At 44.9% G+C, this 27,335-nt stretch overlaps 1 protein-coding gene, 2 non-coding genes and 4 pseudogenes across 3 annotated transcripts; 3 read left to right on the top strand and 4 right to left on the bottom strand.

The window, feature by feature from the left end:
- Window positions 1-1,150: 1,150 nt before the first annotated feature.
- Window positions 1,151-5,878, bottom strand: LOC136472483 (zinc finger protein CONSTANS-LIKE 3-like). The gene is made up of 3 exons (XM_066470186.1): window positions 5,097-5,878; window positions 4,824-4,991; window positions 1,151-2,950 (listed from the first exon to the last, which is right to left on the bottom strand). The coding sequence occupies exons 1-3, from the start codon at window positions 5,763-5,765 to the stop codon at window positions 2,903-2,905; spliced, it is 885 nt and encodes a 294-aa protein (XP_066326283.1). The 5' UTR covers window positions 5,766-5,878; the 3' UTR covers window positions 1,151-2,902.
- A 2,550-nt stretch (window positions 5,879-8,428) lies between these two features.
- On the bottom strand, window positions 8,429-8,509 carry LOC136478915 (small nucleolar RNA snoR2/U65; annotated as a pseudogene).
- A 95-nt stretch (window positions 8,510-8,604) lies between these two features.
- Window positions 8,605-8,788, bottom strand: LOC136478870 (small nucleolar RNA Z112). The gene has a single exon (XR_010764538.1). It is a non-coding gene; the product is annotated as a small nucleolar RNA Z112 (small nucleolar RNA).
- Window positions 8,789-9,042: 254 nt separating this feature from the next.
- Window positions 9,043-9,140, bottom strand: LOC136478890 (small nucleolar RNA snoR31/Z110/Z27; annotated as a pseudogene).
- A 14,453-nt stretch (window positions 9,141-23,593) lies between these two features.
- On the top strand, window positions 23,594-23,691 carry LOC136478889 (small nucleolar RNA snoR31/Z110/Z27; annotated as a pseudogene).
- Window positions 23,692-23,945: 254 nt separating this feature from the next.
- LOC136478871 (small nucleolar RNA Z112) lies at window positions 23,946-24,129 on the top strand. Its single transcript, XR_010764539.1, has one exon. It is a non-coding gene; the product is annotated as a small nucleolar RNA Z112 (small nucleolar RNA).
- A 94-nt stretch (window positions 24,130-24,223) lies between these two features.
- On the top strand, window positions 24,224-24,304 carry LOC136478916 (small nucleolar RNA snoR2/U65; annotated as a pseudogene).
- The last annotated feature ends 3,031 nt before the right edge of the window (window positions 24,305-27,335 follow it).

The following is a 27,335-nucleotide window of genomic DNA, read 5'->3' as shown; positions in this document are numbered from 1 at the left end:
CCAAAGCTGTCAGAACGCAGAAATCGGCTTAGCCGACTCTAGGTCGGCTTAGCTGACTTTGGCAGGTCTAGAACGGATCTAAAACGCGTTTGACGCGATTTGAAAAGGGTTTTCGACTAGTTGAGGCCTAAGGACACCCGTACCTTATAAATATAAAGGCCACAGCGGATTGAGGTGTCCATTACACACAATTGTCAAAAAACCAATATACCCTCTCTCTCTTTTTGCCTTATATAAACTCTCTCTTAACCTCATGTTGTTATTCATCGCTTGATCCGACGACTAAGGATAACGCCCTAGGCTTGCTGGCCAACCTAGGTAACCCGACGACCCCAACAGGGTCCCTTTCAGGCGAGAGCTTCGACGGCTCCTTTCCTAGTTTGTCCGAAAACTAGCCGTTCTTCGTCACGTAAGTGCTATTTGTTATCATTTGGTGGTTTGCTCGTAAACCTCGCCGTTCTTCACCACGTAAGTGTGAAATCCTCGCTACCCTAGGGGTTCTCTCGGTCTCAACCCGAGAAAGTCGGTTAGGCCGACTCCCTGACCGGCTCGGCCGGCTCCCTGAATCGGCCAAACCGACTCCTTGAATCAGCTAGGCCGGTTTCTGCAGAGCCACGCCACCTTAGTCCGTTTGCGACCCATGTGATTTATCACTTGTGGTGTGTGACATATCTTTACGTCAACAATAGGGTGTTCATAGTTCCAGAAATATACGATGAAAGTTCCCAGTGAAAAGCATGACATAGTGCGCCTCCTATTAACACTGTTTCATTATATATGCAAAAGAGTGCTTATATTGTACTGGGGGTTCTATTTACAGTACATGATGATCTCTGTCTCGAGTCTCGACTCCTCTCTCCGCAGCGTGAGCTTGGACTTCGCTTGTTGGGCTTGGCCCACTCTGGTCCCGCACAGCGACGACTACTGGGCCAAGCCGAGTGGCGACTCGTGCGAGGCCCATCTTGATTAGCAGTAGCAACTTCAGGCGGTGGCTGATCCTTTTCTTCAGCACCAGCATCGACCTGCAGCTCAGTATCTAGGGTTGGAGGAGCGGCAGCAGTACAGTAATTAGTAACGCAGGCCTGCATGGAGAACTTATGAATTCCGTCGGAATTCTGTAGCAGTCAGGGTTTTCAATTTCGGCCACCACCGAAACTACCGAATTTCGTGAAATTCGGCCGAAATTTCGGCGAAATTTTTTTAGAGACTAGCACATGAAGTATGCTTTTTCTAAAAAAACATTTAAATCTAAATAAATATTAGTATGATTTATGACTACACATCTATTGAATACAAAAATATGCAATATAAACAATAAAAAATTGAGTCTAAAGTTATATAACACATGTACTAGTGTATTACAAAATTTCGGATTTTTCTTTCGGTCACCACCGAAATTACCGAATTTCGCGAATCGTCGAAATTTTGAACCCTGGTAGCAGTTTTAGGGTAACCACTAACCAGCCCAGTTCCTACAGATACATCAGATGAAATTCACCGGTCAAATAGGACCTGAATTCGAGTACCTTTTACATTACAAGAAAGGTAATGGCTAATGGCGGTAAAATCTTGGCCCGACTGCCACATCTGCAGATCGCAAAAAAAAAAAAAAAGACTGCCACATCTGCACATGCACATCCATTGACCATCCGCCACCGGTGGTCCAAGACGCATCCAAATCGGCTTGCTGAAACTTGGCTGAAAGACACTATTCTAGCTGAATTGTTGGTAGAGAAAACACTATTCCAACTTAAAAAAGCTGAGTTAAGCCGAACAAGGCCTGAAGGCTCTCGGAGCCGTCGCCGACGCCGACAGCGTGCTACGGGCCGCACAGTGGCAGCCACAATCACAGGGAACAAGACAAGTCCCCATAGTCCAAGACAACGCTGGCTGACAGGTGGGCCTCTCTGCCCTAGAACGGCTCACATGCAAAGCTGATAGTACCTGACGCCAGCTGCATAACGGCACTACCGAATTGACCGATCCTCCACCTCCGTCAGGTCCACCCTGAATTCACATGCACTTGCTTGCACGCCGGCGTTCAGCCTTTACCAGCAGCAGCAGCAGCCGCCGTTCATTCCCTGGTACCTTTTTTTTGTTACTGTTTTACATGTAATTCTCAAAATAAAAAGATACATGTATAGCAGCTATTTCTTTTGCCATGCATACTTACTGCAAAAAGGCCTCAAAACTCAATCAGACAGCTGCTGTGACATATTTGAGAAACATGTATCAGTTTTAAACCAATCAGACAGCTCAAAACTCAGATGTTCCAGTCCTTGCTTAAGGGGTAAACTGAGTTGTTACCAACAGAACATTGACGTTTTCAATAAACCAGAACTGATACTCTGAAAATACACTGAACAGAATCACCATGCGTCTCTAGAAGAGAAGTGAACTCTAGAACTCTAGAAAACAGCAAGCAGTGCCAGCCACCGAGTTTACAAGATCCAAATGCCACGATTCAGCGTTACAAATAGGTGTTCTCTGCGCTTAGAATTGCAACTGCTGGTAAAAGGAATGTCTCTAAGCATATTATATGAGAAGCACAGGTCATCTTTGTGCTAATCACATGGCTCAGGTATCAAATCGACAAATTCTCAAGTGCTGCCTGAGTCAGAATTGTTGCTAACTGAACATTGCCCTTGTACACAGTTTGCAAACTAGTTGTCCGAAACCAATGGATCTTGAAACAAGAACGATTCATCATCCGACGTTTTTCTCTCTCTAAATTCTGTTATTTTCATCCTACGAAACATAACTTTGCATCTACTGATTCTACACCTGAAGCTTAGCACTTGGCCAGGGTAGATGGTACAGAGACTGAACTGGGATGAGACACCAAGGTGACTAACCGTATATACACGGGCTATCCTGGTGGCGATGAAAGAATCCAAGTAGGCTATGTAGGCCGGAGTTCGCTTTCCTCATTCTCCTTTATGAAACGGCCCTGCATCCAATGTAAACCACGATCAGAAAATTTTGTTATTTGCTTTTCAAAGTTGCTGAACCCACATTTGTAAGTGCTACTTTTTTTCAGCTTGCCAAAAAAGCCCAATGCATTTAACTCAGGGCTGATTTGCCTGCATTTCAATCCATCTCAATCTACATGTATCGAGGTGGAAAATTAACTAGATTTCCACCTCAACCCATGTGAATTTGGGTGGATTAGAGAGTAACCAAACAAGGCCTCACGTGGGGAATATCCCCCCCAATCCCCGGGTGGACCCTAAAAACACAGCTGCATTTGTGGTAAAGTGATGCAAGCATGTGGTCCAAAATAGCATGTGCCAAAACAGAACGTTACTGGTTTATTTGCAAGGCAGTAGAGAAGTATTTCTGCGCTGTGCAATTTTCATTTCTCGAATCAAGGATGATTTACACTAATTCATGCATTCTCCTTAAAGATCACATATGATTCTCTAAGCATAAAAGGTCCAATAAAATAAGTGACGTTGACCGGTGAGATAAGAGACAATGTAGGGCATGGTGAGGTTCTTCTAAACAGAAAGTGATTGAATTAGATAGACTCAGGGGAAAGCTCTCATCTGTTTCACGTACTCCCTCCATCCCTAAATAAAGCCATGTTTAGATTGCAGCTGCTAAATTTAGTCTCTCCTAAATGGTTTAATCCCATTTAGTCACTCCAGAGTTACTAGAGAGGATTAAAGCCCTTTTAGTCCCATTTAGTCAGTGTTTGGGTAAAAAGTGATTAAATAGGACTAGATTTAGGAGCTCCTAGCTGAATCAAATACCCCTTAAATGTCGTCGTTGATGTGCGTGCCACAAGTTTGACTCGATTTGTAGAAAATACGTGCAACATTTGTATCTCCAAATAAATTTATTAAAAAATTAGATCCAAAGATCTTTCCAATGATACTAATTATCTAACATAAATATTAATATTTTTAATATATATTTAGTCAAAGTTGTTTCTCGGAAAGCATGAACGACAGATATTTAGGGACAGAGGAAGTATGCAGTATGCACGAACATATTCAACATTAGAACTAGGCAGGAGGATTATTATGTTTGTGGGTTCAGTCATCACACATATGGAATGTCAATGATGGTCAATCTATTCGTTTTGCTCCTGACAGAAAGTGGAACACGATTTGAGTACTCATTTGCAAACAAACAGATGCTCTGTTTAGGAACTCAAATGCTTTGGGCACAGTAAATTTAAGTGATAAACTGGTAATGTGCAAAACCCACAGTTCTCCCATTGCATAACGAAATTAGGAAAATTTCAAGCATCAGGTTAGAGCTGCAGATATATGCATGCATGCATAAAGACATAATAATGCATCCCAAAATCCCAAACTCCAAACCCAATCAATTTTAGTTCAGGGCATGGATTCAGGCCTTATTTAAATCCAGGGTGTAAAGTTTTGGGATGTCACATCGGGTGTCGCATGGGATATTCGGATACTAATAAAAAAACAAATTATAGAAGTCATCGGTGCTCCGCGAGACAAATTTATTAAGCCTAATTAATCCGTCATTAGCACATGTTTATTGTAGCTTTATTGCAGCACGATATTGTTAAACTATGGACTAATTAGGCTTAAACTCATAAAGTAGTTACGATCTATATAATTAGTTATTTTTTTAATCTATATTTAATATTGTACGTATGTGTCTAAATATTCGATAGAATAAGAAGTAAACTAGGCACGTGTGACATGTTATTGTACTAGTAGTAGCAGTAGATCATAACAAATTCATGCCTTGGCCCATCAGTAATTAATAAGGAGATGTATGAATGAGACATCAGCAATAGCATCATATCAACAGAGGAAGTTATGTTGTCAATTCGTCACCTTGAACCGCGGCCGCTTGACGGCATTGACCCGGCGAACCTCGTACCGGATCCGCTTCGTGAAGAGCCGCCTCCGCCGCTTCTCCTTGTACCGCCTCACCCTCTCCGCCCTCCCTGAAGGCGCCGTCACGGCGTGCTCGGGCGGCTCCACCTCCACCAGCACCTGCACCTGCACAGACGGCGGCGGCACCGTGGTCACAGCCGTGTCACCAAGAGTCCAAGACTCGCGCGGACCAAGAATGTCTGTGGGGAGCGGGAGCGGATGTGGGCTTACGGCGTCGAGCTGCAGCTCCGGCGAGCCACCGCCGCCCCCGCTGGCACCGGCGGCGCCGATGTAGAGCGACCCCCGGTCCGCCCAGGCCGCGAGGATCTCCTCGTAGTCGAGCTTGAGCAGCAGCGAGCGCGCCGCCGACGCGCCCGTGCTGGCGGCGGACGAGCACGGCGACGAAGACGACGTGGTGGCGGTGGCGGTAGCCGCCGGCGAGGAGCAGTACACCCAGCGCTCCCTCCCCCGCAGCGCGCGGCGCGCGAGGTCCTCCTCCTGGGCGCCCGGGAGGCCCGAGGCCCCCGAGCCGGCCCCGTCCGGCGACGCGGACGGCGACGGGCCGAGGATGTCGGAGAGCGACGGCGCCGGCAAGGCCTCGAACAGGGTGGACGCCTCGTTGTGGTGGTGCAGCGCGAACGGCTCCACCTGCTGCTGCCACCCGGCGCATCGGTCGCCGCCGGCGTCCTCCTCTCGCTTCACTTCCGCCTCCTCCTCCTCCTCCCACGGGGACCGCGGCGACGCCGGCTCGTCCTCCGGCGGCGTCGGCGTCGGCGTCGCTGCCACCTCCGCGTTAACCATCAGGTCGCTGAGGCTGAGGTACTTGGTCCTCTTCGCCTTGCCCCTGGCCCTCGCCCTCGGCTTCGCCTGCCGCTGGCGCCGCCCGCCGCCGCTAGCCATGGCACCTCCACGGCTTCACGCACGCGGCCCAAGGACAGTTCTTTGTCGCGAAATGCGGGGTCTTGGGCGAGCCGAGGAGCGACTGTTTGGAGGGAAAGCGAGAGACCACCCGCGGCCGCGGCGAGAAGCTCAGCAGAAGCAGGGTGGCGAGGCGCTTTCCCCGATCACGCGCTGACGTGGCGGCGGCTGGCCGAGGTGGAGGGACGCCATTGGTGGGCCGGATTGCGGTGCGCCCTTTCCGTCGTACACGAGTGGGGAGAGTAGGGCAAGACTTTGGGGGTAGAAAGGGAAGGCTTTGAAGGGCTTCACGGAGGTTTTGTGACGCAGGGAGGTGGTGCACGTTCGCATCGTCGCCACCAAAGATCATATGACGCGAGTTGTGATGGACTTGATTACAGAGGAGGTCACGTTAGTTTCATTGAGACTTGAGAGGAAGCTCACACAGCAAATTTACTTTTCAAGAAAGAGTATTACAATTGTACATATTGTGATTTCGAGAAGTACACAAGCAAAACCACTAGTCTGAAACAACGGACATGCATGTAACAAAATGTTTAGTTTGATGGGATGAAGCCGGGGGTTACAAACACGAAGTGTTGATGTGTGAAAACTGACTTAATACACCCACAATATATAAGCATTGATATGGCGTGAAATCAATGACTATGTGCAAGTACCACTACAACACCAATGTATTACAACAGAAGGTCCTAAAGGTTTGATGAGATTATAGCTTAATTACATTAGTGAATATAAACCACTAGGTATTGCGTGACTCCAATAGATCTATGCAACCATGTTGTTGGGTTACCTGGTTTAACAAAAAAAAATAGAGTTCCGTCACAACTGGAGTTCTCCCTACCAAAATTCAGAGTTACGTGATAATAAGAGTTCTCTTGACACTATACACTTAACTCTACCCCCTGTCCTCCTCTAATAAGAAAATAGCTTTATTTATCATTTTTGGATGAAGAATGTAATAATCCGTGAGATGCCTGAAAATAGCCGTCTCAACAACTCGTCACTCCACCCAACCTGCCACCAGCCAGCTAGCATATTGGACGCGTGTTAATTAATGATATACATCGATAAAATCATATTCGCGAAACTACTAGTAGTGACATACCATTTGTAGATGTCTAATCTTTGCATAACACAAATAACTCATACATTGATATTCCCTAAAAAAAACTCATACATAGTAGAAATCATTTTTATTCTATGGCAAAAGTTTCTCTATTTTTTTACCAAGTTAACAAAACTAGTTACGTCAACAATAACACCAAATAAATGCACTATTAAATGTATTTCAAGGTATATCTAGTACATAAACTAATTTGATGTTTGAGATGCTTCTAAAATTAGAGAAATCTAACTCTAAACAAAAAACCTAAAAAAGATAGTACTCCCTTTGTCATAAAATGATTATGATTCTCGTATTTTAACAAGTTAATTAATTTTAAATTTGATTAAGTATATAAAAATGTAATAATATTTATGGGCATATTAGGCATCATTGTATTAATCTTGGATTATAGGGCCCGATTGGTTCGCTTCTTAAATTTTGGTTAGTATTTGGTTTGCTACCAAAATACGCCAAACTCTCACATTTGACTTGCTAAATCTATGGCAACGTTTTTGCCCAACTTTTGGCTTGCTAAATATTTGGCATGACAAATTTTAGATGTGAACCAAGCAGGCCCATACTTCCCCCTCTAAAAAAAAATACAATTCTAGGATTTAAAATTTGCCCTAAAATAATTACATTTCTAGATATGGTACACCTAGTTCGAGTAGGCCTTTTTTAACTTTCTCTTTACTTCCAAAGTGCAATAACTTTGGTAGAGGTAAATATGTAACTTTTACATTGCATTGATCTTCTCTAAAAACTTTAGAAGTGCATTTATTTTGGGATGGAAAGAGTATTTTAAAAATCAATTCAAAAAATATAAATATTAATATTATGTTTTATAAACCTACTCAAGTTTGACTAGTTTAGCTTAGGTCTTTTTTTAACGGTGCTTAGGTTTTTTTTTCCAACGGTGCTTAGGTCATTTTTTCCACTGGACGACGGATGCAGTAGGAGTAGTACGGTCTAAAACTTTACGCCCTCCATTTAAACGAGCCGGAGCAAGTAAAAAAAAACTGCGCAAGTGAAAACAGATGAGGTGTCCAGTGCAGACGCGTAGTACTAGTACAGTACTGTAGGTTACAGCATCGCACATGGTATTGGTAGCCGTGTGCATCACCCACACTACACATGGCAGCATGGCAGCGGGCCCAGGCGCGGCGCGGCGATGTGTCCCTGGCTTGCCTACCTGGCCCAGGTGCTGCGGCCATGCCGACTTGCCGAGGACCAGGAGGGAGGAGGCGTGGCGTGCCGGAAGGCACGGAGCCGGAAGAGAACAAGCTACCAGGCAAGGCGGCTACAGCCCCGTCGTCCCCCAGGACGCAGCCGGCGGCCGGTGTCGAGGAACAAGTTCAATAATAAAGCCAAAGATATGGCTATTAGCCAAATTATAACAGCTAAACTATATAATAGTGATCTTTTATTTATCTACTAGTATAGTGCCCGTGCAAACGCTATGGACCACATTAAGTCAAAAGTTAATTCTAGAACAATATTGGTCTTGCACCGTGCTAACGCTAGTAATGTGCCATGCTAATGTTGAAACAACTTTGTTTCGACCTAATCATAGCATCTCTAGTCAATGCCATGGCTAACAGAAGCGTGGCATTAGGCCCAAAATTTTATTTCATTGCATTTTTTTTGTCTGTAGCATATCATTACAGTTCATAAACTAAAAGACGTTGAATAAGTTAACAGGCAGTTATTATAACCCCTCAGGGACCCGATTTAAATCACACCGCAGCTGAATTAAACAACTACAGATGGGGCTCCATCCCAGATCAGACCAGAGGTTATGGTCGAAGGATAGACACTTGCAGCAGAAAGAAGCAGCTGCTGTTTACATTGTCAAATGGCACTTCCTATCGGTAGGTCTTGAGATCCCCATTGGGACTACAACTACGTCTATATAATCAGATTAAACTAACATGAGTACATGACCAAAACAGGAAATGTATAATACGTAGTCACATAAGCCACATCAAGTCAGACAATTTTTGGCATAAGTAATTTGACGGTAATTCTAGATTGGCATACCAAAGATCACATGACAGTGTAAGTTTGTAAAGATACCTACCTAGAGCAAACAATTTTAAAGACCAAAAGATACCCAAAAACAAAAATAAAAGGCAAAATTAAGAGCACTTGCATATCATCAGAAAAGAATTGCCTTCTCACTCACAGAGGTACCAGCACTGTGTCAAAAGGTGTCCTAAGATTGTTTCGAGGTTTCATCATCTGATACAAAGAAAAAGACAAAGATACAGTTCAACAACGTCAAAAACCAAGAGATACAGTTAAGGATGTTAAGGATTCAGATGCAGAGATGTCTGTGTATCACTCTGAAAGGATCAAGATGCCCAAGAGGGGGGGTGAATTGGACTAATTCTAAATTTTCTTTCAATAATCAAATCCTACGGATAGCCCAATTAACCCCTTGTGCCTAGAAAAGTGTTTATATCAAACTAATGCACAACAACCTCGCAACCTAAGTTCCAAACTTACTCTAGCAAGCAATTCTATGGATGTAAAAACAAAGTATTGAATTGCTCAAAGTAAATGCTCAAAGTAAGTGCTCAAAGTAAATAGAGAGAAAGGAACGCGGTGATGTTTTGCCGAGGTATCGGAGAGTCGCCACTCCTCACTAGTTCTCGTTGGAGCACCCGCGCAAGGGTGTAGCTCCCCCTTGATCCGCGCAAGGATCAAGTGCTCTCTACGGGTTGATTCTTCGACACTCCGTCGCGGCGAATCACCCAAAGCCGCTCACAACTTGAGTTGGGTCACCCACAAGCTCCGCCGGGTGAACACCAAACTCCCAATCACCACCAAGCCGTCTAGGTGATGGCGATCACCAAGAGTAACAAGCACGAACTCTCACTTGACCACGCGAAGCCTAATGAGAAGATGGATGCACACTTTGCTACTCTTGATTTGCTAGTGAGGCTACTCTCTTGGATTCTCAAATCACAAACACCTCACTAGGATCTTGCTCTTCTTGGCACTCACAAACGTGTTTCTCAGCTGTTGGAATGAGCAAAGGATGCTCCACTCACGAGTGGAGCTTCTATTTATAAGCCAGCCTGAAAAACGAACCGTTATGAGTTTCTGCGGGATGACCGGACGCTCCGGTCGTGATGACCGAACGCTCCGGTCAGTTCAACCCGCGAACCAGTAGTAACGAGTCGACCGGACGCTGGCAGGGTCCGGTCAGCACTGACCGGACGCGTCCGGTCGCATAAAACCCTTACTGGAACCTTACTGGACTCGACCGGACGTTGAACCCTCAGGGTCCGGTCAGCACTGACCGGACGCGTCCGGTCACTTTTTCCCAAGTCTGGACCCTTACTAGAGTCGACCGGACGCTGGCCCTCAGCGTCCGGTCACATGACCTTCCAGCGTCCGGTCACACCAGACTTAATCACCTCAGTCAAACGAACTGACCGGACCCTGCGGCCAGCGTCCGGTCGCACCGGAACCAGCGTCCGGTCAGTGTTTGACCCTCCATTCACTTCCAACTTTCGAACATATGTGAATGAAGTTTGCTCCAAACGATCTTAGGCATTCATAGGAGCTACCTAGAGCTAGTTTTAACAAGTGTGCACCACACCTAACTCACTAGACTCAACTAGGTCAAGCTACTCGTTCATACCCCCCTTCATAGTACGGCCAAAGGAAAAACAAAGTCCTAAACTACTCTAAGTGTCTTTCCAACTCCAATCGACACTTAGAACTAGTCATCCTTAACCTTGTCGTCCATCCTTTGAAAACCGAAACGATTTCCATCGTAGGGGCATGACAACCTCGATTGCCCAATCGATCTCCATTACCATGACCTAACTTAATTGCCTCTGCAAAACACACGTTAGTCATAGTAATCTTGTATTGACATTAATCACCGAAATCCAACTAGGGGCCTAGATGCTTTCAATCTCCCCCTTTTTGGTGATTGATGACAATACCACCTCGAGTATGTTATGGAGTGAGGTTTTTGACGGGCTTGGTTCATATAAGCTTTTGTCAATAAGAACAAAAGAGTTAGTCAAGCTTATATGACCCAAGCCAACACAATGTACTCAAAGGATATGAATTAAGCATGAGTACAATTAACAAAGCTTATTTGCTTCGAAGTATAAACGCGGAAGCAAAAACAAATGAGCATTGCACAAGTGATATGACATATAGATAATGCAAAATAGAAATCACACATGTCAAATATCACAATCACGTAGATAGCACTATCACATATATATAGTAGTATGCATGAAAGTAGACACACGAATGCATAAGTAATAGTGTATCACACAAATAAAACTCCAAATGTATATAATAAGCTAATATTGGATAACTAGCTCCCCCTAAAGCTCGCTCCCCCTGAGTCTACATACTCAAAACCCTCTCCCCCTTTGGCGTCAAACACCAAAACCTAAGGGTCGGTCGGCGGGGCTGCAGCGGACGAGTCGGGCGCTGAAGTACGTGGAGCAAGATGGAACTGGGCGCCATCATCATCTGACCCTGAGCTCTGAACTGACTGATCCTCTGAAGCAGGAAGCGTCGCTGAAGTGGTCTGGGTCTGAGCTGGGGCTGGTGCTGCCTGTGACGCTGCAAGTATATCTGTCGTAGGATCTGACGAGGCGACAGATGAGGGGAGCCTCTGAGTGGTCATAATAGCTGGAGCTGCTGTAGACGGACCGGCAGTATGCATGTGAGGCGGAGTAGGCATGCCGGTCAACTCGCTGAATGATGTTCCAAGGCTCCTAGAGACTGACGACTCAGGCACGAATAGCGAAGAAGTCTGCTCTGGTGAGAAACCCGTGTGATAAGGAGTGAACTGCGGGGCTACACCAGGTGAAGCTAACCACTGGGACACCTGTACTGGAGGTGACGTGAACTGAGCTGGAGGTTGTCCCTGACTCTGAAGCCCGATGGGCTGTACTGCTGGAGTCGTGGAAGTGGTAGGTGGCTGTGCAAGCTGGGGCGAAGTCTGTGGCAGTGGGATCCCAATGGCTGTCACTACATGCTGCATGAATCCCATGAGCTGCTGCTGCATAAGTAACTGCTGGTGCTGAAGGAGCTGCTGCTGCTGCTGAAACTCGTCCTGACAAGCCTGAAACTATGCGAAGTTTGTAGCTGTCTCCTGTGCCTATCGTGTCTGATCCTGCTGCATCCGCTCAAGAATAGCAATGAGAGCAGGGTCTGTCTGTGGAGCAGGTGGAGCAGAACTGGAGCTACCGGCCTCTGCATCGTGTCTGCGTGGAGGCATCTGAGGTATAGGCTGGTAGTCGTCGTCAGAGCTGTCACTGTACTCACTCACTCCCTGCTGTGCCTCTAGCTCCTCCTCCTCAGTGGCTGCAATCCCTCTGATGATCTCGTCCTGCTGAGCTGCAGACTCTGGCACGTCGGGGCGATGACTAGGCTGACTGGGTGCCTGAGGAGTGGCGTGTCTGACCCTCTATGACAGGTTGTAAGCCGGGAACTCTGTAGTGGCACCTGTATACTCATCCATCATGCCAGGGGGCTTATCAAGCACAACCCTGCGGATGAGGAACGTGATCCAGTGAGCATAGGGAAGCTGCCTGCGACCCTTGAATCCCTCAGCTATAGTATCCTCCATCTCTGAAAGAAGGAGGTCCCAGATGTCAAACACTGTCATCTACATGATTGCATTGAGAAGCCAGAGCTGTAAGCGAGTCAGGCCCTCCCTGTATCCCAACCTGGGAAGCAGTGTCCTCCTGATGATGGCCTCTAGTATCCTCGCTGTAGGAGTCAAGTCACTGGGGTTCCTACTCGACCCCTCACCAAACGGCTCCTTGAAGCAATGCCGCACTAGATCTGTAGGGGGCACCTGCCCTCCATGAGGACGCCTAGGAGGCCCCTGATGTCCATAGCAAACCTCATGCATCTTTACAGGCTGCTCCTGTAGTCTCAGTATCTCCCTGACTCTGTCACTAGTCACTCTGTAGTCTTTGCCTTTGAAAGCAAAATGAATGAATCTGTGATGAGGATCAATGTAGAGCGAGGCATAAAACTGACGGACCCAAGAAGGTACATATATGCCCGTCCGTCCAATCAAATCTGTCAGTCCTGGCAAATATGACAAGTATTGCCGAATGCCCTCTCCGGCTACTGCCATAATGGACTCTATCTGACAGACCCTCTGTGATCTGAACACTGCCCCACTGTTAAGATATGCATTGTAGAAATCCTCATGCAGTGGCGTGTAGAACCCCTCAGCTGCTCTCTCATCCCTCCTCGGAGGAAACCAAACCTCAAACTCAACAAACCGCAGCTGCTGAACCTGCCTGGCTGTAGCGGCCCTCAAGTCGAGGTGAACCACTGGAGGCGGACCCTGTGGTCTGGGCGGAGGGCGTGAACCCCTGCGCTGTGTAACTGGCCTCGGTGGAACTGCAGCACTAGTACGACTCGAGCGGCGTAGCTGAGGTGCCGGCTCGGTCTCCTGACTCTCCTGAGTCTCCTGGGCTGGCTGAGGCTCTGCTGGTGGGGGCTGCTGCTGTGCTGACGGACCCTCCTCAATGGCGACCCGTCGTCCTGCAAACGTGGCAGTCCCAGCTGGACTACCGTGATGACGCTCAACCTCCTCAATCGCAGCTCTGAGTGCTGGTGAAACCGGCTGATCTGCAATGACAACTCCGCTGCGGGCACCTCCTCTCTCGGCACGCTCTGCAGCCTCTGCAACAGCTGCTGCTCTCGCTGTCTCTGCGTCGGGGTACTTTCGCTTCTTGGATGTCACCTGCTTGGTTGACTTGCCCTTAGATCCGGCTGGCTGGCGAGGCGGGGGCCTCCGATCATCATCACCTGGGCCACCACCAACATTCTTGGTGCGAGCCATCTGAACTGACAAGACGGTGAACTGTCGCTGATGAAGATCAACTGTCAAACTGCCGCTTTCGAGGCTTGGCCTTGATCCTTACTCGCGAGCTTGGCTCCGAGTTGACTGCTAACTGCCAGACCAAACACAACGGAACCGACTCGCTGCACGAAAGAATAGATAGATATACAAATAAATACCATATTGCTAATAGATGCGAAACCCTAGCAGAGAAAGCAATGTAGATGCGAAATTGAATCGAATGGCTTTCTACCTGACGATCAGCGAACCGAGAAGAGATAAGATGTCACGCGGGGGATCCTCGGAACCAGGCTAGGGTAAGGGTGAAAGTCCTGAATGTAATGAAGAATCAGAGACTTCAAATCGATCTAGGTCACAATTTGAGATCAAGAGTGAAGCACAAGACTTGCCTTACCAATCAATGGGAGGGTAGGGCAAGAGCACTTTGTCGTGAAGACCGGCAGCCTGGCAATGGAGGAGCGGCGAGGTGCTGAGCAGGCGTGGTGGCGCGCGGGATGGCGGTGCTCCGAGATGAGCTGGCGCGGGGCTCGGTGGCGCGCGAGGCCGAGGCGCGAGGCTCGGCTGCGGGCTCGGGGAGGCTGCGGCGGCGCGGCTAGGCAGGGGCATGACGGCGTGGGCGTGAGGTGAGGCGCGAGAAGGCGGCGGCGCAACAGTGCGGTGGCTCTGGCTACGGCGGCGACTTGGGCGTGGGTCACGGCGGCGCTGGTTAGGTCAAGGAAAAAAAGCTCGAAGGCCCGGATAAATAATCCCCCAAACCATGACAGAAAAGGAAATGGGGAAAAGAGACCTGAAGTCGCGCGAGATCCACTGACCGGACGCTCCGGTGGTAGCGACCGGACGCTACCACCCAGCGTCCGGTCGATTCCAGAGAGGTCCAAATCCTCTGGAATCGGGACCGGACGCGTCCGGTGGTCCATGACCGGACGCAGGTAGGGTCCGGTCAGTACAGCTTGTCTTTTCTTCATCGACCGGACGCTGGACCCTTTCTGACCGGACGCACAGACGCAGCGTCCGGTCACTCCTTCAACAGCAGTTCACCTCCTGTGAACTGACCGGACGCTGGACAGCAGCGTCCGGTGCAGCGTCCGGTGCACCTTTTCCAGCAAACCTTCAACCTTCCTTCGCGCTGCCTGTTCCCAATCAAGTCCCAACTTGAATAAGATCCAAATAAACACCAATTGGGACTGATGTGAGTGACCTCTCTCAAACCCTCATATTTTTCAAAATATTTTGCCTTAGGCTATAATTCTTTTTAAGAAAATAGGCAACAAGAGGGCAAATAGAACAAAACGACAAAACAACATTCATGCATATGTAATGCTTGTAAGTAAATCTAGTTGCTTGTCAAGTTTGATCCAAGGTTAAGCTTCTTCACACGCTTTTCGGCGGTTATCTTAACCATGTTAGACAAGCCCTATATGCATTGCCACAAATTAAACATGTTGTATATTACAATGAATGCAAGGGACAACACAAACTCAATTTTTAGTGAAGTTGCTAAAATCAAGTACATTGAGCTCATTTCGCAATCTACAGAAGGTAGCTTCATCTAGCGGTTTAGTAAAGATATCCGCTAATTGATCTTCGGATCTTACACCCTCTAGTGATATATCATTTTTGGCTACATGATCTCTTAGAAAGTGATGGCGGATATCTATATGCTTGGTGCGAGAATGTTGAACCGGATTATTTGCAAGTTTTACCGCACTTTCATTATCGCACAAAAGAGGTACTTTCTCTAGAACTACTCCATAGTCTAGTAAAGTTTGTTTCATGTATAATATTTGTGCACAACAAGCACCCGCGGCAATGTATTCCGCTTTGGCGGTGGACAAAGCCACACTATTTTGCTTCTTGGAGGACCAAGACACAAGTGATCTATCAAGCAAATGGCACCCTCCGGATGTGCTCTTTCTATCAACTTTACATCCGGCGTAGTCCGAATCGGAATAGCCAATTAATTCAAATAAAGCTCCTTTGGGATACCAAAGGCCAATGCTTGGTGTGTGCTTAAGATACCTAAGGATTCTTTTTACGGCAATTAAATGTGTTTCCTTAGGACTAGCTTGAAATCTAGCACACATACACATACTAAACATGATGTCGGGCCTAGATGCGGTTAAATATAACAAGCTACCAATCATAGAACGGTAGAGAGTTTGATCAACCGAGTTACCTCCCTCATCTAGGTCGAGATGTCCATTGGTAGGCATTGGGGTCTTGATTGGCTTACATTCATCCATCTTGAATCTCTTGAGAAGATCTTTAGTGTATTTCTCTTGAGAGATGAAGATGCCTTCTTTCATTTGCTTGACTTGAAAACCAAGAAAGAATGTAAGCTCACCAATCATTGACATCTCGAACTCCTTAGACATCAATTCACCAAATTCTTTGCATGAGTCTTCATTTGATGATCCAAAGATGATATCATCAACATATACTTGACAAATGAAGATATGCCCATCAAGCTTCTTGGTGAATAGTGTGGTGTCCACCTTCCCAATGGTGAAGCCCTTCTTAATAAGGAAGTTCCGAAGGCGCTCATACCAAGCTCTTGGGGCTTGCTTAAGCCCATATAGTGCCTTGGACAACCTATAAACATGATTAGGATATCTAGGGTCTTTAAACCCGGAAGGTTGATCAACATAGACTAGTTCATTAATAAAGCCATTTAAGAATGCACTTTTCACATCCATTTGATATAATTTTATTTCATGATGTGATGCATATGCAAGAAGGATACGGATGGCTTCTAATCTTGCAACCGGTGCAAAAGTTTCTCCAAAATCTAAACCTTCAACTTGAGAGAACCCTTTTGCTACTAGTCTTGCCTTGTTCCTCACAACAACACCTTGATCATCTTGCTTGTTGCAGAACACCCACTTGGTTCCAATGACTCTTGCATCTTTTAGTCACTCTTCAAGATTCCAAACTTCATTGCGAGTGAAGTTGTTCAACTCTTCATGCATGGCATTGATCCAATCCGGATCTTTAAGAGCATCTTCTACCTTGGTAGGCTCATAGCAAGAGACAAAAGAGTGATGAGCAATAAATGAAGTAAGTTTTTGAGATCTAGTCATCACCCCCTTTGTTGGACTCCCTATGATGAGATCTTGTGGATGATCTTATAGGAGAGGTGTATTTCTTCTATTGACCACTTGACGAGGAGGTTGTGGAGCATCAACATCTTGTGCTTGTACCACCATTTGCTCATGGGAGATATGAGTATCTTCATTTTCTACTCTCCCAACTTTATCACCATCTTGTGGTACATTTGATGAAGAAGGTTGGTTAATGACTTGTACATCATCTTCATCATCTTTTGGCTTGATGTCTCCCACCGGAATATTCTTCATAGCCTCCCTCAATGGTTCATCACCTACATCATCAAGATTCTCATGTGCTCCTTGGGAGCCGTTAGATTCATCAAATTCCACATCATATGTTTCTTCAACCAAGCCGGTGGCATGATTAAATACTCTATATGCTTTGGACTTCAATGAGTAACCAACAAGAAAACCTATATCACAACGCCTTTGAAACTTCCCTAGGTGTTGCCGCTTCTTGTAGATGTAGCACTTGCAACCAAACACCCTAAAGAAGGAGACGTCCGGCTTCTTCCCATTGAGCAACTCATATGGTGTCTTGACAAGGAACTTTTGAAGAAATAGGCGGTTGGATGCATAACATGCGGTGTTGATTGCTTCCGCCCATAGAGCTTCGGGGGTGTTGTACTCATCTAGCATTGTCCTTGCAAGAGTGATTAAAGTCCGGTTCTTCCTCTCAACTACACCATTTTGTTGAGGAGTATAGGTTGCGGAGACTTCATGTTTAATTCCAACTTCATCACAATAAGCTTCTATGTTTGTGTTGTCAAATTCTTTGCCATTGTCACTTCTTATCTTCTTGAGCTTCACTTCAAATTCATTTTGAGCTCTCTTGGCAAATTTCTTGAAACAAGATGCAACTTCAGATTTGTCATGAAGGAAGAACACCCATGTATATCTTGAGTAGTCATCCACAATCACAAGACAATAGAGATTTCCTCCCAAACTCTTGTATGTTGTCGGTCCAAATAAATCCATGTGTAGGAGTTCTAGCACTCTTGTGGTTGACATGAAAGCTTTGGTTGGATGAGTGTTTGCAACTTGCTTGCCGGCTTGACATGCACTACAAAGCTTGTCCTTCTCAAACTTCACATCCTTCAACCCTCTCACCAAATTATTCTTCATAAGCTTCTTGAGTGAGCTCATCCCAACATGAGCAAGTCTTCTATGCCATAGCCACCCAAGTGTTGTTTTGGTGAATAGGCAAGTCTTCAAGTTTGCATCTTCGGAGGTGAAGTCAACTAGATATAAGTTGTTGTATCTAAATCCATTGAATATCACTTGATTGTCATCTACCTTGGATACAACAACCTCCTTCTCGGTGAATAAGCATTGAAAGCCAAGATCACACAATTGCCCAACGGATAGCAAGTTGAAGCTCAATGAAGCAACATAGAGCACATTGGAGATGGAATGATCATTTGATATTGCCACTTTGCCCAATCCTTTAACCTTGCCCTTTGAATTATCTCCAAATGTTATTTTCTCTTGTCCATCTACCTCTTCATCTAGTGAGGTGAACATACGAGGATCACCGGTTATATGTTGAGTGCAACCACTATCAATAACCCAATGACTTCCACCGGTCTTGTAGTTCACCTACACACAAGAGATTCAAGCTTTAGGGATCCAAGCTTGTTGAGGGCCCTTCACCTTCTCAACAAGTGACTTAGCCACCCAAATTTTCTTAGGCCTACTCTTGTTTGGGGGACCTAAGAACATGACTTTCATCTTTCCACTCGAATCTTTTCTAAGCATGTAGTGAGCATTGAAAGCAAAGGGTCTAGCATGCTTGGGCAAGGGTTGTGGTGGTGGAGTTTGACACTCATGAGCAAAGTGGCCTTCTTGTCCACATTCAAAACATCTCTTTAGCTTTGGCTTTGGCTTTGATTGTTGGTGTTGAGTTTGAGCCTTCTTCTTCTCTACACTTGCCATATATCCAATGCCACTTCTATCCATCTTCATGACGGTATTCATGAGTAGCTCACTTTGAAGATGCTTGCCTCTAGCAAACTTGCTCAATCCCACCTTGAGATGCTCTTTCTCCATCTTGAGCTTCTTGTTCTCTTCCTTGAGAAGATCATTGTTCTTCTCCTCCTTGAGTTTCTTGACTTCTTCTTTTAACTTCTCATTCTCAAGGATCACCTCTTTGTCATGATCAAGAGTTTCTAGCACAATGGTGTTGTGACTTTTCATTTCTTCAAGATCTTTCATGAGCTTCTCATTGTTACTCTTGAGCTTGACATACTCATCATGGTCATTGCACTCAACCACTTGCTTGCCCTTGCTACTAGATCCATGCTCAATGCTTTCATCAATTAAATCATCACATGAGGTAGCTATATCAATCTTAACAACATGGTTAGTAGCATCATGTGGCTCATTTGGTAAGAATTCTTGTGCAATAATAAGGGTATCATAATTGATCTTTAGAGTTGCATATTCATCTTTTAGCTTATTGTGACTAGTGATAAGCTCATTGTGCACCCACTCAAGTTTATCATTTTTATCTTTAAGCTCTTTCTTAGAAGATTTGAGCTCCTTGAGTTTGGATGATATAGAATCATTTGTTTCTTTGAGCTCATCATTAGCCTTTTCTAATGTGTCACATTTAGCTAAGAGTGAATCATTTTTAGCATCAAGTTTTTCATTTGTAGCTCTACTCTTTCTAATGATCTTAGTATATTTTCTTAGTATTTTAACAAGATCATCATAAGTAGGTGAGTCATCATCATCGCTATCACTATCATCATCATTAGCATGTTCATCATCACTACTATCATCACTCTTAGTTACCTTGCGTTCACCTTTGGCCATAAGGCATAGGTGTGTAGAGGATGATGGCGATGGTGGTGGTGAAGATGCAAGATCAATAGCAATGGCGGCCACCTTTTCATCGTCACTATCATCATCGGATGATCCACTTGATGAATCAATGTCCGTGAGCCAATCACCGACAATATAGGCCTTGCCACTCTTCTTCTTCTTGTAGAACTCCCTCTTTTTGCCATCTCTCTTCTTGTATGGCTTGTTCTTCTTCTTTTCATCTTCATCACTTGAATCATCTTTCTTGCCCTTGTTCTTGAACTTGTCTTTCTTGGGCTTTGTGCATTGATGAGCTAGATGACCAAGTTCGCCACAATTGTAGCAATCCATCTCGGAGATTGGCTTTCTTCTTGAGCTAGTGAAGAACTTCTTCTTCTTGCCATCAAACTTGATGCCACTCTTGTTTAGCCTTTTTAGCATCTTGGTGGTCTTCTTCACCATGAGGGCAAGGCTTTCTTCATCATCTTCATCACTTGAGCTCTCATACTCAAGTCTTGCTTTGCGCTTGTCTTGGCTAGCTTTGAATGCTAAGTCCTTCTCTTTCTTCTTTGTAGAGGATGAGCCATCTTGTGGTGTGATGTGCATGTACATCTCATGAGCATTGATCTTTCCCAAGATTTGTGTCGGTGTAGCGGCGGAAAGATCACCTTGATGTAGCACGGTCACAATGTGCCCATATTTGTCAATGGGGAGGACACTCAAGATTTTTCTCACAACGTCGGATGGTGACATTTGAGTGAGTCCAAGCCCATTGACTTCCTCTACAAGAACATTCAATCGAGAATACATCTCATTAGCACTTTCTTTGGGAAGCATCTCAAAAGAATTTAGCTTTTTAATCACAAGATGATAGCGTTCCTCACGCTCACTCTTGGTTCCCTCATGGAGCGCACAAACGTCCGACCATAGAGCATGGGCGTCTTTGTGGTTCCTTACACGATTGAACACCTCTTTGCAAAGGCCTCTAAAAATGGTGTTGCGAGCCTTTGCATTCCATTTCTCATAATTCACTTCATCGCCTTGAAGTTGTGCGGCATTCCTAGGTGCGGGGAACCCTTGAGAGGCGGCTCTAAGAATTCCAACATCTAGAGCTTCTAAGTATGCCTCCATGCGGATTTTCCAATATGGAAAATCATCTCCCTCAAAGATAGGAGGAGGTCCATCCCCGTGAGACATCTTGCTCTAAGCGATTAAGCTTAAAAACGTGAGCACGAGGCTCTGATACCAATTGAAAGGATCAAGATGCCCAAGAGGGGGGGTGAATTGGGCTAATTCTAAATTTTCTTTCAATAATCAAATCCTACGGATAGCCCAATTAACCCCTTGTGCCTAGAAAAGTGTTTATATCAAACTAATGCACAACAACCTCGCAACCTAAGTTCCAAACTTACTCTAGCAAGCAATTCTATGGATGTAAAAACAAGTATTGAATTGCTCAAAGTAAATGCTCAAAGTAAGTGCTCAAAGTAAATAGAGAGAGAAAGAAACGCGGCGATGTTTTGCCGAGGTATCGGAGAGTCGCCACTCCCCACTAGTCCTCGTTGGAGCACCCGCGCAAGGGTGTAGCTCCCCCTTGATCTGCGCAAGGATCAAGTGCTCTCTACGGGTTGATTCTTCGACACTCCGTCGCGGCGAATCACCCAAAGCCGCTCACAACTTGAGTTGGGTCACCCACAAGCTCCGCCGGGTGAACACCAAACTCCCAATCACCACCAAGCCGTCTAGGTGATGGCGATCACCAAGAGTAACAAGCACGAACTCTCACTTGACCACGCGAAGCCTAATGAGAAGATGGATGCACACTTTGCTACTCTTGATTTGCTAGTGAGGCTACTCTCTTGGATTCTCAAATCACAAACACCTCACTAGGATCTTGCTCTTCTTGGCACTCACAAACGTGTTTCTCAGCTGTTGGAATGAGCAAAGGATGCTCCACTCACGAGTGGAGCTTCTATTTATAAGCCAGCCTGAAAAACGAACCGTTATGAGTTTCTGCGGGATGACCGGACGCTCCGGTCGTGATGACCGGACGCTCCGGTCAGTTCAACCCGCGAACCAGTAGTAACGAGTCGACCGGACGCTGGCAGGGTCCGGTCAGCACTGACCGGACGCGTCCGGTCGCATAAAACCCTTACTGGAACCTTACTGGACTCGACCGGACGCTGAACCCTCAGGGTCCGGTCAGCACTGACCGGACGCGTCCGGTCACTTTTTCCCAAGTCTGGACCCTTACTGGAGTCGATCGGACGCTGGCCCTCAGCGTCCGGTCACATGACCTTCCAGCGTCCGGTCACACCAGACTTAATCACCTCAGTCAAACAAACTGACCGGACCCTGCGGCCAGCGTCCGGTCGCACCGGAACCAGCGTCCGATCAGTGTTTGACCCTCCATTCACTTCCAACTTTCGAACATATGTGAATGAAGTTTGCTCCAAACGATCTTAGGCATTCATAGGAGCTACCTAGAGCTAGTTTTAACAAGTGTGCACCACACCTAACTCACTAGACTCAACTAGGTCAAGCTACCCGTTCATACCCCCCTTCATAGTACGGCCAAAGGAAAAACAAAGTCCTAAACTACTCTAAGTGTCTTTCCAACTCCAATCGGCACTTAGAACTAGTCATCCTTAACCTTGTCGTCCATCCTTTGAAAACCAAAACGATTTCCATCGTAGGGGCATGACAACCTCGATTGCCCAATCGATCTCTATTACCATGACCTAACTTAATTGCCTCTGCAAAACACACGTTAGTCATAGTAATCTTGTATTGACATTAATCACCGAAATCCAACTAGGGGCCTAGATGCTTTCACACTCGATCGGCAGAAGCCGGCCTTGGATCAAGTGTTGGATTATGCATTAGGATACAATTTTTTTAAAAAAATAACAAACAACAATAAGCTCAAGTATTGTTGTAACACGCCTGTTGTGAGGTAGGGGGCTGTGACGAGGGCAGGGGGCGGCGGCTATGGAGGAGGAGTTGTTCATGCTAAGCTGCTAGAGATTCTCAAGCAAGCTAGCAACATTAGCAAGTTCATTGTTCTTGGACTGCATAGCGACTTCTGTTGGCTTCGTCATCTGCAAGTTCATTGTTGCCTTTGAACAATACAAATTTTCAATGAAAAATCCATTCTTGCTACGTAGTGAAAAATATCAAATGGAAGTTAAGAGTTCTTACAGTTACGTAGCTCCAGCGGTGTGATAACAGCACTATCAACATTTCTTAGTAGTCAAATATGTTGCTATTTAAATCCAAAAAAAAATAATTAAGATGTCAGGCAAATACTAAATCCTTCGTTGAGATAAGCCTTAGATCATTGAGACATTTGGTCAAGCAGATCCTGTGCGAATTATTTTTTTGTTTGGATTTAAATAGCAACATATTTGACTACTAAGAAATGCTGATAGTGCTGTTATCACACCGCTGGAGCTACGTAACGGCAAGAACTCTTAACTTCCATTTGATATTTTTCACTACGTAGCAGGAATGGATTTTTCATTGAAAATGTGTATTGTTCAAAGGCAACAATGAACTTGCAGATGACGAAGCCAGCAGAAGTCGCTATGCAGTCCAAGAACAATGAACTTGCTAATGTTGCTAGCTTGCTTGAGAATCTCTAGCAGCTTAGCATGAACAACTCCTCCATAGCCGCCGCCCCCTGCCCTCGTCACAGCCCCCTACCTCACAACAGGCGTGTTACAACAATACTTGAGCTTATTGTTGTTTGTTATTTTTTTAAAAAAAATTGTATCCTAATGCATAATCCAACACTTGATCCAAGGCCGGCTTCTGCCGATCGAGTGATACACAGACATATCTGCATCTGAATCCTTAACATCCTTAACTGTATCTCTCGGTTTTTGACGTTGTTGAACTGTATCTTTGTCTTTTTCTTTGTATCAGATGATGAAACCTCAAAACAATCTTAGGACACCTTCTGACACAGTGCTGGTACCTCTGTGAGTGAGAAGGCAATTCTTTTCTGATGATATGCAAGTGCTCTTAATTTTGCCTTTTCTTTTTGTTTTTGGGTATCTTTTGGTCTTTAAAATTGTTTGCTCTAGGTAGGTATCTTTACAAACTTACACTGTCATGTGATCTTTGGTATGCCAATCTAGAATTACCGTCAAATTACTTATGCCAAAAATTGTCTGACTTGATGTGGCTTATGTGACTACGTATTATACATTTCCTGTTTTGGTCATGTACTCATGTTAGTTTAATCTGATTATATAGACGTAGTTGTAGTCCCAATGGGGATCTCAAGACCTACCGATAGGAAGTGCCATTTGACAATGTAAACAGCAGTTGCTTCTTTTTGCTGCAAGTGTCTATCCTTCGACCATAACCTCTGGTCTGATCTGGGATGGAGCCCCATCTGTAGTTGTTTAATTCAGCTGTGGTGTGATTTAAATCGGGTCCCTGAGGGGTTATAATAACTGCCTGTTAACTTATTCAACGCCTTTTAGTTTATGAACTGTAATGATATGCTACAGACAAAAAAATGCAATGAAATAAAATTTTGGGCCTAATGCCATGCTTCTGTTAGCCATGGCATTGACTAGAGATGCTATGATTAGGTCGAAACAAAGTTGTTTCAACATTAGCATGGCACACTACTAGCGTTAGCACGGCGCGAGACCAATATTGTTCTAGAATTAGCTTTTGACTTAATATGGTCCGTAGCGTTAGCACGGGCACTATACTAGTATGGAAAAATAGCGGCTTTGAAGTTGCTCTAAACGCACCATTGGCCAACGTTTAACACCTCGTTCGGCTGGTAGGTTCAATAGTGGACAGCTAGTTTATTTCAGATGATTCAATAGTGTTATGTGAGAGAGAATAAGCTGAAACAAGCTGAAAGTAGTACAGCCGAACGGGGTGTAAGTTATTAACTAACTTATGTCATTCAAATAAGAGATGGTTGTCAAAGGCTCATTGTGGTTGCGCACTGATTATTTTCAATAAAGTATTAATTATAGTGTTTGAAAAATAAAATCCCGGTAACACTCTTACGACGGTCTTTTTTACCGGTCACAACATTCCATTGTGATTTTTTTCTTATCCATCTTCTTTTTTACTTTATCGTATACTTGTACATATACATTTTTTTTCTCATGGCAGAGATAATCTTGTAAAGTACACATAAATTCATTTAGGATCCGAACTACTTGGTTCGCTGACGTGACTACCCAAGCTATATCCCGAATTAATTGTATCAAGTTATCTACTGTCTTATATTTCTCGCGAAAATACTTAAAGAAGATTTGGGCTGCTGTAAACCCTTCTTTACGGGTTATATGTCGAGATAGTTTAGCAATGATATTATCCTTAACAGTTGACATTAGTGTCTTACGTGGATGTGAATTAAAAAATAAATAAAGTTTTAAAGAACCTTATAATGCAAGAATTTTACAGAAATCAATTTAATTTTATAATAAAATCGCAAGACACAGGAAAAAAAATCCTCATGTTTCAAAGCATGGTTTTTGAGGCGTCGCTTAGAAGTTGAGGCGTACCCCATGCGCCACATGGTTTTAGTTACGCCATATCGCCTAGACGGTTTTAGTTACGCCATATCACCTAGACATCGAGGCGTACCCAGTGCCACGGGACGCCGCAACGCCTTAAAAAAACATGTTTCAAAGGGTCATAAACCATAGGAAGCACAGCACCGTCCAGAGCACCGATCACGCAAACTGTGAGTTGCAATTTCCAACTTGCAAGGGTACTGGGTGCACTTTACACGATCTAGCAGGAAGGAACGGCATTTGGGACAGGTAACCTCAAATACAGTGCAGAGTGAGATAACTAGACCATACCGAAGCAAGGGAACAAAAGGTGCAGGGCGCCACATACTTCAGTGAGATTAAAAAAACCTCCAGCATTAAACTCATAATTATATGGTATGATTGTCTAAAGCCCAACAACATGGCACCGGCTGCAAGGTTCCAAAAGAATGAACTCACTGTTGAGGGAACCTTGGGCCTGATGCCAGTCTGGGCAGCCAGGAATCCTTCATGGGCTTTAACGAGTGCATCTTTGGACATCATGATGCATTTGCCAGTTGGGAAAATTGGTTCTGTAGCATCGAAAGATCGCGACTTCCGTAAAATACCACTGAAAGACATCGGTCCCGTAAAATATCACTGAAAGGTGCACACGTGAACTGAAAGTACCATTCTGTTAGATTTGAGCGTTAGGTCTGTTAACTTAGACCAAAATACCCCCAAACCGTTACAAGCGCTCTAAAAATATAAGAATCAAGCCCCAAACCGGTACAAGAGCTCTAAAAACATAAGAACAAAGTACATGGATGAACTGACAGCATTTCAACACATACAAGTCACCATATGCACTAAATATTGACCAAGCATATGAAAAATATTCTGGTTCAACACATGGACTAATATTGACCAACACATCTTGCAAGCGCATGGCCAAATAAGTTCACAGTACAGGAACCATATTGGTCTGGTCCAACACATGCCCAAAATAGGTTTAGTACATGACTTTTTCATACAACAACAGTTCAATAAAATGATTCAAGATCACACTAGCCTAGTTTATGATGACCCTTCTAGTAATGCCTCCTAGTGATGTATCCAGTTGTGCTGCCATTCGTCTTGTTATTGGCCCTGGACTCTTGTTGGTGTAGAAACAGAAGCTGCCATCCTTCTTGTTGTTGGTCCTGGACTAACTGGTGCTTGGATGGCTAAGGAAATAGAGGGGCTAGCTGTAGCTGTACCAGGTGATTGAGTGACTAAAGAAGTTGAGGTTATTCCTATATCATTCTTTGAAGTACCACCTCCTCCCTTTCTTTTCCTACATAACAGCAATGTAATCAAGTCATTTTGCATGTAGGGTAATTCAGCTAAAACATGAAACTTGAAGTTCAACTTACCTAGGTTCAACAGCAAGTTCAGTAGGGGCCTCAGAAGAAGTAGAGGTTCCTGTAGCATTCTTCTTGGACTTTTTGGAAGCATTCTTGCATTTTGAAGTACCACACCCTCCCTTTCTTTTACTACAGAACAGCAATGTAATCAAATCATTTTGCATGTAGGAAAAAAAGAAATCGATTCTGTGGTACAGATCTCATTTTATCCTTTGATGATATGAGATAAACCGAACACACTGATGTGTTGAGATTTAATTACATCTTCTATCATGGGTAGTCAGCTGGACTTATGGTCCCGGATGGTAGTATGTCAGATCAGATCCGACCTGACATGGCAAGGTGCACCAATCTGTTATGGCAAGGAAAGCACAGCAAGGAAGGCCGGGGAATGCAGGTCAAGGGAGAGACGGTTTTTGGAAGAAAATCTGGAACGGCTTCAATGTCATAGTAGACAAAGTGGGCGCTTGCATTAGCCAAGACCTTACCCAGCAAGATTAGTAGGTAAGAAATGAATTTGATTATCTTGACTCTTTTTTACTTTACCCAGCCACTACTGAGGCTAGGTCAAGCAAGGCAAGGAAACTAAGCATGCCCTGAAAGGATCCGATGGTCCACTCTTCCTTGCAGTGTTGAACACTTGACCAGTCATATCACTATGAAAATCTCAAACTATATATAGCCCCAGGATACAATTTGATTCAGCATCCTGTAAATTTTAGTCCTGGTGTGCTAGGTATAA

This window comes from Miscanthus floridulus, chromosome 8, assembly GCF_019320115.1.
Source record: "Miscanthus floridulus cultivar M001 chromosome 8, ASM1932011v1, whole genome shotgun sequence".
Taxonomy (NCBI): domain Eukaryota; kingdom Viridiplantae; phylum Streptophyta; class Magnoliopsida; order Poales; family Poaceae; genus Miscanthus; species Miscanthus floridulus.
Note: the sequence above shows the minus strand (reverse complement) of the source record. Positions and strands in the feature narration are given on the sequence as shown.

Bases quoted from the DNA above. Each gene is read 5' to 3' on its own strand.
- LOC136472483 (XM_066470186.1), bottom strand. From the start codon at position 5,765: ATGGCTAGCGGCGGCGGGCGGCGCCAGCGGCAGGCGAAGCCGAGGGCG. The intron at 4,992-5,096 runs GTAAGCCCACAT...CCGTCTGTGCAG, and splicing joins CGGAGCTGCAGCTCGACGCC to GTGCAGGTGCTGGTGGAGGT. The intron at 2,951-4,823 runs GTGACGAATTGA...CATTGGATGCAG, and splicing joins TCAAGCGGCCGCGGTTCAAG to GGCCGTTTCATAAAGGAGAA.